This window comes from Rhincodon typus, chromosome 33 (assembly GCF_021869965.1).
Source record: "Rhincodon typus isolate 14 chromosome 33, sRhiTyp1.1, whole genome shotgun sequence".
Taxonomy (NCBI): domain Eukaryota; kingdom Metazoa; phylum Chordata; class Chondrichthyes; order Orectolobiformes; family Rhincodontidae; genus Rhincodon; species Rhincodon typus.
The window spans coordinates 24,655,184-24,665,986 of record NC_063364.1 but is presented as its reverse complement, the minus strand read 5'-3'; the positions used below and the strand labels follow the sequence as shown (position 1 = coordinate 24,665,986).

Below are 10,803 nucleotides of genomic sequence, written 5' to 3'. Positions count from 1 at the left end.
ACCTCTTTCAGATTGCCCCTCAGTCTTCATCTTTCCAGTGAAAAGAATTCATGTTTATCCAACCTGTGCTCGTAACTAAAACCCTCCAGACCAGACAACATTCTGGTGAAACTTCTCCGCACCCTCTCCAAAACATTCACATCCTTCTGGTAGTGTGGTGATCCGGACTGCATGCAATATTCCAAATATGGCCAAACTAAAGTTGTGTATAGCTGTAACATAACTTGCCAACTTTTATATTTAATGCCCCAACCGATGAAGGCAAGCATGCTGTATGCCTTCCTGACCACCTTATCCACCTGTGTTGCCACTTTCAGGAATCTGTGGACCTGTATGCCCAGATCCCTCTGTATGTCTATGCTCCTAAGGGTTCTGCCATTTATTATATAATTTGCACCCAAATTTGATCTTCCAAAATGCATCAGCTTGCATTTGTCAGGATTAAACTATCTGCCATTTCTCTGCACAAATCTGCAATCTACATCCTGCTGCAGCCTTTGACATTCCTCCTCACTCTGCCAATTTTGGTGTCATCCGCAAACTTACTGATCTGACCACCTATGTTCTCCTCCAGATCATTTAAATATATATATTACAAACAACGAAGGTCCCAGATCACCACGAGTTACTGAGCTCCATTCCGAAAAGCACCCTTCCATTGCTACTCTGTCCATTATGACCAAGCCAGTTTTGTATCCATCTCGCCCTGGATTCCACCGTCTGAACGAGCCTGCTGTGAGGTACCTTATTAAATACCTCACTAAAGTCCACATGGAGAACATCCACTACCCTTCCCTCCTCAATCATTCTTGTCACCTCCTCAAAAAAACTCAATCAAGTTGGTGAGACATGACCTGCCCCACACAAACCCATGCTGCCTATCTCTTACAAGACTATTCACTTCCTAATGTGAATAAATTCTGCTCCTCTGTATTTTCTCCAACAGCTTGTCCACCACGGACGTCAGGCTCACTGGTCTGCAATTACCTGGATTATCTGGTTCCCTTCTTAAACAAAAGGTACATTCTCCAGTCCTCTGGAAATTTGCCTGAAGCTAAAAGAGGATGCAAAGATGTGTTAAGGCCCCAGCTATTTCCTGTCTTGCCTCCCACAGTATCCTGGGATAGATCCCATTTAGCCCTGGTGACCTGTCTACCTTAACATATTTCAAGACACCCAACACTTCCTCCTTCATTATGCTGACCTGCCCAAGAGCATTCATACACTTTTCCCCAACCTCAACATCTCTCACGTCCCTCTCTTTGGTAAATACAGACATAAAGTACTCATTAAGGTGGTCAGGGGAGGCAATGGCCTCGTGGTATTATCACTGGACAGTTAATCCAGAAACTCAGGTAATGTTCTGGGGGCCTGGGTTCGAATCCTGCCACAGTTGTTGGTGGAATTTGAATTCAGTGAAAAGAACAGAGTCAAATGATGACCATGAAGCCACTGTCGATTATCAGGAAAAACCCATCTGGTTCACTAATGTCCTAGATGTGACTCCAGACCCACAACAATGTGGTCGATTCTCAACTACTCTGGACAATTAGGGATGGGTAATGATTGCTGGCCCAGCCACAGACATCCAGATCCCCATTAAAGAATTAAAAAGAACCCATTTCCTCTGGCTCCACACATAACCTCCCTCCTTTATCCTTGAGGGGACTCCTTCCCTAGCTATCCTCTTGCTCCTAATCTATGTAGAAAATGCTTTGGAATTCTCCTTAACCCTGCCGGCCAAGGACATTTCATTGCCCCTTTTAGTCCTCCTAACTCCGCATTTGACCTCCTCCTTACTTTTTCTATATTCTTCAAGGCCTTTGTTTGTTTCTAAATCGTCTAGACCTTAGGTATGCTTCCTTTTTCTTTGACAAAGCTGATAATTTCCCCTGCCATCCAGCTTTCCTGAATCCTGCTATTCCTGACCTTCATTTTACAGGAATATGCCTGTCCTGCACTCTAATCTACTAGTCCTTAAAAGACTCCCAAATGTCAGAATGGGATTTGCCCTCAAACAGCCGCTCCCAATCCACATTCTCTAATTCTTGCCTAATTCTGTTATAGTTGGCCTAGCCCGATTTAATGCCTTCATCCGAGGTCCACTCTTGCCCTTATCCATAAGCATCCAAAAACATACAGAAATATGGTCACTATTCCCAAAATGCTCCACCACCGAAACTTTGATCACCTGTCCAGGCTCATTTCCCAATACCAGGTCCAGTATGGTCCCCTCCCTCATCAGACTATCCACATACTGTTTGAAAAAAAAAGACTCTCCTGGACAAATTGCTCCCCTTCAAAGCCCCTGGCACTAAGGGAGTCCCAGTCAATCTTCACATTCACATTCAATAAGCTATTTTGAAAGGCAGCATTTATGCATAGCTTTGTTAGCTATTTTGCACACAGAAAGAGGCAACGCTATCAAGTCAACCCAATTGGATAGTATTGAGGGTGAAACTTTGCCCAAAACAGGAGAACTGTCCGCACTTTTTCAAATAGTAAAATAGGATCTTAACAGTAGCAAACACCAGGCAGATGGGGTCTCATTTTACACAAATAATTCACCAAATTTAATGATATATTGGGTAGTAATAGAGGGAGAAAAAGTAAACATCTCCCCCATTAAAGTAGCTATAAATCAAATACTAACAAACAAAATTCACTAAAATGCAGCCCCATGATTTTTCATACTTGAGTTTATATTTATGAAACTTTAACGAGAATGTCCTAAAGAATTGTAAAAGTAACAGGAACCCCCTGAACAATTTTGACATGACACTGGATTGACATTTCCAGGCTGTCAAATTAAAATGGTGACAGAATGTCTTGCACAGGAACTTTGACTCAGGTTGCTTCCCCATTCTAGATCAAGACCGGAAATTAGCTTTGACAAGAGTGGAAATTGCTTTGTGCCATTAGTAACTTTACCTTGGAACTTCAGCAAGGTAGAGTTAATTGCCTCTATAGCATTTAAACTAGGGAATAAAAAAAAACATATTATTCATTAATGTCTAGAAAGCAGACATTCAAAACTGACAACGGTAGGAAAAAGGATAATTACCTTGGGTGATAGTCAGTAATCCTACTTGAAGAGGAAACATCTTCCGATAGAAACTTTCAACATTCACAAAGTAATTCATACTGCAATCAAATGGAAAGAGAGCAGCTTCTGTTTCCCTTAGTTTCACAAACTCTTTATCTACTCCATCTTTCTCAAAAGCAATCTTATGACCAACTTGGGACATTTTGCCCAATAGTAAAGCAGAGTCATTAACTGAAAGTTGCATTAAAGCCGTAAAGGGAATTAAACTTCCACCAACTGAGCGCATCACTTCAGAAACCACTTTATATCCAATATGATCAGAAGTTCCAATGAACTAGAAGGGAAGAAAAAACAAAAGATTTTTGTCAAACTAAACATACAAATTATAAAAGCAAAACTGTGCACTGCAAAGCCTCATAAAAGCAATGAGATACAATGTAATAGGCCTGAAACGTCAGCCTCTCTGCTCCTATGATGCTGCTTGACCTGCTGTGTTCATCCAGCCCTGCACCTTGTTGTCTCGGATTCACCCGCATCTGCAGTTCCTACTATCTCAGATACAATGTAATAATGACTTTATAATCTGTTTTAGCGATATTGTTGAAGGAATAAATATTGGCTAGGCCAACACCTAGATCCTCACCCACCCTTTTGATCTCTCCACACATCAGTTAATACTACTTTAGAATCGTTGATATTTACCCAAGACAGACCATCAAAATTAAACAAAATCAAGAAGCATGGAAAAGATAGAACTGCAATAGGACGGTTGTGCAGCTTAAAAACTAGATTGCCTCAGCCAATGACTCCAGAGGTCTGCAGTCTGGAAATTTCCTTTAAGGCTACAATGCTTTGCATTTTGGAGGTGAATTAGAAGCCAGTTTCTCTTAGGTAGCTCTTAAAGTCAATTATGAGTCAAGAAAAGCAAGAAATAATTTGTGACAGCAATTTACATGCATGACAAAACGCAAAACACAGTGTAACAAAAACATTAGTCAATCTCCTACAGTGCTGAGTGAAAATTTGCCACTTTACAACAATGTTCAGTGTGACAGGTAGTAGAAATAAGCCTTATTGTCAGAACATTCCAACAAGCACCAAAGATGTCACTTGGCTGGTGGTGAGGAGGGCACTACCTGCGAGATCCTACACGGCTAGATTCCCTGCACCACCACACACTACCCTTGAAGCAGGTGTGTGTGAGATGTACGTGATGTGCGGGTGTCTGGGGGGAGGGAGGGCAAGAGACTGTCACGCATCTCCTGCTGGAATGTGCCTTTGCCAAGGAAGCCTGGAGAGAGATGCAGTGGTTCTTGTCAAGATTTGCCCTAAGTAGCTCCATCATGCAGGACTCTGTGCTTTATGGTCTATTCCCCGGGATGCACACTGAGACAAACAAATATTGACTGTGCCCAGAGGACCATCAACTCTATGAAAGATGCTCTTTTGTGTGTCCAAAACTTGTTAGTCTTCCGGTGCAAGCTGTGGACCTCAAACAAGTATTCCAGACGGCACATTCCAAGGTCCAGGACTATGTGCTGAGGGATGCATTTAATTTTGGGACAGCTGCCGCCAAGGCACAATGGGGGAAGACCACTAAGGTAATTCGGCCAAAGTACAATGGTGGTCTATTCAGTTATCGGACCCTCCCAGCGCCTCAAAATATATGTACAAGTAAAAAATGCTTTTCATTTGTTTGCTGGGTAGAATCAAACACCAACGTTTGTTTGTTTTCCATATGCTAAGACTTTACAGAACCAAACTGCTTTAGTAACTACAAAGCTTTTTTTATGAATAAGGTATGCTTTGAAATAAGAAAAAGAAATTCACTGCCTGGAAGACCTATTATAAACGGTAATGATTTATCAATTTTCAGAACAAACTAAAGCATTTTATATCTGCTTAATTACTTCTTGAAATGCAGTAACTGATAATTGGGCATGTACAGCAACTCAGTTGTACATAGCAAGATGACAAATAGTATTGATGTAGTAAAACTAGTATTAGTTTTTCAATACATTGGTCAAGAAAAAGCATTGGCTCGGGTACTTTTCTATATTATCAATTGCTATGATTCTTCAACATCCAGTCAAAAAAGGAGCAGGATTGGCAGTGTAACATTTCACTTGGAAAGATACACTTCATACGATGATACATTTTACTCTAATGCATAGCACGTAGCAGGTATAAATGTCACACTGGCTGTTGTTGGGTATTCATGAATACATTTTGATTTGACACAACAGAATCTGACCAATTCTGTTCATATAAATTAGTAGACTTAATACGACATACTCCAAGCACAAATGACACAGTAAAACATGCAATTATGTAGCTGAATGCAGCTGCCAATTTGGGCACAATGTATCCAAGAGTCATAACAAATATGCAAATTGAACTTTGAAAGTATTTTCAATAAGCCTCTGGGACAACAGAACACTGTCCACTTCCACAAATGGTGCCACAGGAACATTCCTTTTAACGTTAACCAGAATTGGCAGATATTTGTGGTTTTACCTCTTACCCAAAAGAGGGTACCCCCAACAGTGTAATATTTCCACAATACAGCACTGGAATGTGAACCAAAGTCACGTGAAGTCCTGGAGTAGGACTGGACCTGGACCAGGCCTGGGTGGCTTTGGAAAGGGTGCATACAATATCTGGCCACATGTTTGAAACTTTATATGGCCAATGGGTAGCAGAGTGTATTTTATAGATGTTAAAAGACACTTACACTCCTTTTGATTTTGTTTGAACTTTGTCATATGAATTGTTATCTTTAAGTTTAATTCATCCACATGCTTATTTCTAATAGATTTAGAGGCAGAGATCTTTGAGACATGTAAGAAATTACTGATGTGAGTGGAAAGTCGTGATGGTGGGGCGAAGTGTGGAATGACAAGGAGACAAAGTAAGGAGACAAAGTAAGGAGAACAAGGTTGGGGGGGCGGTGGGGAAGTGATGTGAAGTCGCGGGGGTGCGAAGGCGGCAGCGGGTTAAGTCAGGGAAAAACAGGGGTCCAAATGAGAGGAAAGGAGGTGGGGGCGAAGTCAGAGAGGGGCAATCAAAGTGAGGGTAGACTGGGGGAGGGTGAAGTCGGGGGTGGTAATTGGTGGGGCGAGCAACTGAAAGCAGGGACAGGACTTTAAAACCGACTAACCACGAGAAATTAAAATCGGGTACCTGCTGGAGGCACTGGGTATCCACCCAATGGAAGGCGATGGAATGGCTAGAGAGTAAGGTCCGGACTGAAGCCGGGATGATTTTCTCGGCCAGTTGCTGGCAGTTGTGGCTAGCGGGGAGCTGCAGGAAGCCGAGTAACTCATCCCGGGAGTGCGGGCAGGGGACAAAGAGAAAGAGGGAACTCCGAGCTCGGGGCTGCGGGGCCTCGGTTCCTGACCCCGGGCGGGGCTTAGCGGGGGACGTGATGTCCGGCTGGTCCCACTGATAGTCCGATAAGGCCTCGATCAGCGCGGTCTGAGTGGCGGAGGCAACGGCGGGCCCCCGCTCCCGACTGGCCGCTGTTTCTCGGCTCAGGGCTTCCTCCAGCTCCTCCAGGTGCCGGAGCCTTAGCTCCCTGAAGCCGTGGCCCCGGGACCCGCCGCGGCCTCTCGCCCTCGCCGCCGCCGAGTCGAAGAGTTTGAAAGCCCAGCGGACGTTGTGGAGGCCGGAGCCGCAAGCCGAGTGTAACAGCACACGGAGAGCGGCCTGTCGCACCGGCCGGGGTTCCGCCGCCGTACCCACGAGGAAGGCGATGTTGTGAGAAACCATGACCGACCCCGGGATAGAACCCGTCACTCACTACCCCTAAGCCCAGAGGGAAAAGTCCCTCAGCGCCGCTCTCCCGCAGCAGCCGCCGCCATTCCTGACTTCAACCGACAATTTTTGGCGCCCTTTCCCTCCTCAACTTCCATTGGTGGCAGTCCCATCGCTACGTCCGATCATTGGACAATTCCCCGAACGTCCTTCTCCTCTGATTGGTCTAACGTCCGACAGGCCTCCCCCTTGACGATTGGCCAAAAGACGACCCTTGTATCGCCGATTGGTCAGCTCGGAGCGCAGCTGCCCGTGGGAACTCACTGATTGGATGCTGCTTAGCCTGCTGTGTTCATCCAGCCCTGCACCTTGTTGTCACTGATTGGATAATATGCTTCGATCATTGTCCAATAGTCACGCTCACACCATTTCCGCTCTCCGATTGGATAGCCTCACAGTAAACAGCAAGGTCCAGCCAATGGGATCTTCAAGTTGTGAAGAGTTGCACTGCCGTTTGTCTTTTTAAAAACATTTAAACATGGCCCTAAATGTTACTTTTAGCGGAGGTAGAAACTCAGTTGTGCAGTAGAAGCTCCGACGTCATCACTGATTATATCGATTGAGGAACATTGGTCAGGGCCTATTGCCACTGCTTTTCTTTGAAATAATGCAACAATACTTTTTACTTCCACACATAGGGTCCTTGGTTTAACTTACTTTTAATCATTATCCAAAAGTTGACACCTATCTCAGGAAGTCGGATCTGAACCCACAACCGACTAACTCAGGGGCAAGAGTACAATCACTGCTACCACTTTGCAATTTGGGCAACAGCGGAAGTATATAGCATAACGAACCTCTGCCATTGTTGCAAAGAGAAACATTATTTGAACGCTTGATTATGTTATTCGCTATGGGAGCTCTTTATCAGTGTCATAGAACCACAGTATTGTTCAGCACGGAAACAGCCCCTTTGGTTCAACTCATTCATGCCGGACATCCTAAATTAATCGAGTCCCATTTGGCCCATATGCCTCCAAACCCCTCCTATTTATGTACCCACCCAGATGCATTTTAAATGTTGTAATTGTACCAGCCGCCACCACTTCCTCTGGCAGATCATTTCATACACACACCATCCTCTGTGTGAAAAGTTGGCCTTAGGTCCTTTTTAAATCTTTCCCCTCTCACCCTGGACCAATGCCCTCTAGTTTTGGAATCCACTATTGTGGGCAAAATGACCTTGGCTATTCACCCTATCCAAGCCCTTCATGATTTTAAAGGACTCCAAGGTCACCCCTCAGCCTCTGTCACTCCAGGGGAAAATAGCCCCAGCCTAATTAGCCTCTCCCTATAGATAAAACCCACAAACTCGGACAACATACTTATAAAGCTTTTCTGAACCTTTTCAAGTTCAACAACATCCTTCCTATATCAGAGACCAGAATTGAATGCAGTATTCCAAAAGTAGCCTAATTATTGTTCTGTACAACCGCAAAATGGCATCTCAACTCCTATAATCATTGCACTGACCCAAAAAGGCAAGTGTACCAAATGCTTTCTTCACAACCCTGTCTACGTGCAACTCCGCTTGCACAGAATAATGAATCTGCACATCAAGGTCTTTCTGTTCGGCAACACTCCCCAGGATCCTACCATTAACTGTATAAGTCCTGCCCTTATTTGCCAATCCTTGGCCAATCTGATCAAGATCCCATTGTACTCTAAGGTAACCATCTTGGGTGTCCGCTGCATTGCCAATTTTGGTGTCATCTGCAAACTTACAAACTGCACCTCCTATGTTCTCATCCAAATCAGTTACGTAAATAATAAAAAGACGAACCTTGTGGCATTCCACTAGTCACAGGGCTTTAGTCTGAAAGACCACCACCAACCTCTGTCTCCTAACTTCAAGCCAATTTCGTATCTAAATGGCTAGCTCTCCCTGGATTCCATGTGATCTAACCTTGCTAACCAGTCTACCATGCGGAACCTTGTCGAACGCTTTGCTGAAGTCCATAAAGACAACGTCCACTGCTCTGCCTCCATCAATCTTCTTTGTCACCTCTTCAAAAAACTCACTCAAGTTAGTAAGACACAATTTCCCATGCACAAAGCCATACTGACTCTCCCGAATTAATCCTTGCCTTTCCAAATACATGTAAATCCTGTCCCACAGGACTCCTAACAACTTACCCACCACTGACCTCAGGTTCACCAGTCTATAATTCTCTGGCTTTCACCTACCACCTTTCTCAAATAATGGCAACACATTTGCCAACCCCCAGACTTCCTGCACCTCACCGTGGTTATTTATGATACACAAATCCCAGCAATCACTTCCACAAAGTTCTGGGATACACCTGATCATTTTCATCACAATTTCTTACATTTTAGATACCTTTGTAACCATCCACATAAGTAACCCTTTTATACATTCAATTGATTCTGCAGTTATAGCAACATGGAGCAGGATATTCTGCATTCTTTCATATCTTTTTGGGAAGATGTGTTTGCATTCATTTAGTTCAAATTCTAAGATGTAAGGTTCTTCTCAATCTAGATTCTCCTTTAGAAACCAGAGTAATTTCCTATCTAATCTTCCAATGTCTTTCATCCTATTGCATAGTTCAATCATGTCACCCCCATTTGATTTAAGGGGTGAAACTCCCAGCTGGCTGAAATTATATGCACAATGAAAAATTGAGACTGTGTATTGTTGGAAGCCAACCATTTCAGCCCCAGGAGAATTCTGCAGGGGTTCCCCATTGCCTTACCCCTACCATCAATATCGTGACAGACCACCATTTACAAGAAACTGAACTGCTACTAAAATACCATAGCTGCTAGAGTAAGTCAGAAACTGGATATTCCTAAGGAAATGGCTCACTTCCTGACTTCCCAATGCTTCTCTACCATCACAGGACACAACCCGTTTTCCTGGATTGATGCAGCTTCAACACTGAAGAAAGTCACTACTCTCCAGGGGACGTGCACTTGATCAGTGCTTCATCCAGTGGTTTAAGTATCCACTCCCTCCACTATTAGTATAGTGGCTACATTTTTTTTTGCTTTCTACAGAATACTCTAAAGAAATTTGTCAAGGCTTCTTTAATAGTGCTTTCCGGACTTGGGAGCTTTATCACTTAAAAGGCGCCAGGTATGTAAGCGCAGAATTGCCTCCGAAGTGCCCATTAAATACTATCCTGACTTGGAAACAAAGAGCTTTACTCCATTGCCACCAAATCATATTCCTGGAACTTTCTACCTAACACCAAAGTAGGCATATGTTCACCACACAACCTCTGCAGTTAAGAAGTCCCACCACTATTTTCAAAGGGGACTAGATATGGGCAACAGATATCAGCCTCGTCCTGAAAATAAATTAAAATTTTAAAACTTTTGAAGTCTAGACAATATTTCAAAAATACTTCTAATAATTGTTGAAGGAATATTTAACAAAACATCTAAATGTTTCATAAACATGCATCTTTAAAATTTAGAATTTTCACTTTTCTATGTAAATTAACAAAAACTTTTTCCGTCTTTATCTTGACTGAAAATTTAACACAAACCACATAACAGCACTTTGTTTCTGAGCTAATAATCACTCACACACACTTCCCAGGAGTGCTCAGGTATTAATTCCAGTTCAGGCTGTCACAGTTATTTAGTGAAGCAGTTAGACATAGGAACTGCTTGTAAGTAACTTGTGCAGAGCTTATGCTCACTGGCTACTCCCACTCTCAATCCCTTGCACAAGTTGTTTTCCATTGAATCAATATTAGGGCATCATTGCATTGTGCACGCTGACATCACATCTCTTCTGCGTCCCAAAGAAAACAGATTGATTTTCTATAGCATTTTAGTAATCTGTGATTATTCTTTTAATTTATTTCTTTGACGTCTGTTCATAGATGGTGAAACATGGAAGCACCTGAAGCTATCATGCTTAAATTAAAGCTCCAAAATTAAGTCATGTGACATCCTCCCAGTGAGTT

General features: G+C 43.2%; 1 protein-coding gene across 1 annotated transcript in view; it reads right to left on the bottom strand.

Moving 5' to 3' along the window:
• The window catches only part of ticrr (TopBP1-interacting, checkpoint, and replication regulator), a 37,122-nt gene extending 30,212 nt beyond the window's left edge, over positions 1-6,910 (bottom strand). Inside the window, exons 1-2 of the mRNA XM_048615744.1 lie at positions 6,230-6,910; positions 3,065-3,380 (exon numbers count right to left, since the gene is read on the bottom strand). Coding sequence (XP_048471701.1) covers positions 3,065-3,380; positions 6,230-6,817 — 904 coding nt within the window. The 5' untranslated portion in view covers positions 6,818-6,910. The remainder of the gene's footprint in view (positions 1-3,064; positions 3,381-6,229) is intronic.
• Between the last annotated feature and the right edge of the window lie 3,893 nt (positions 6,911-10,803).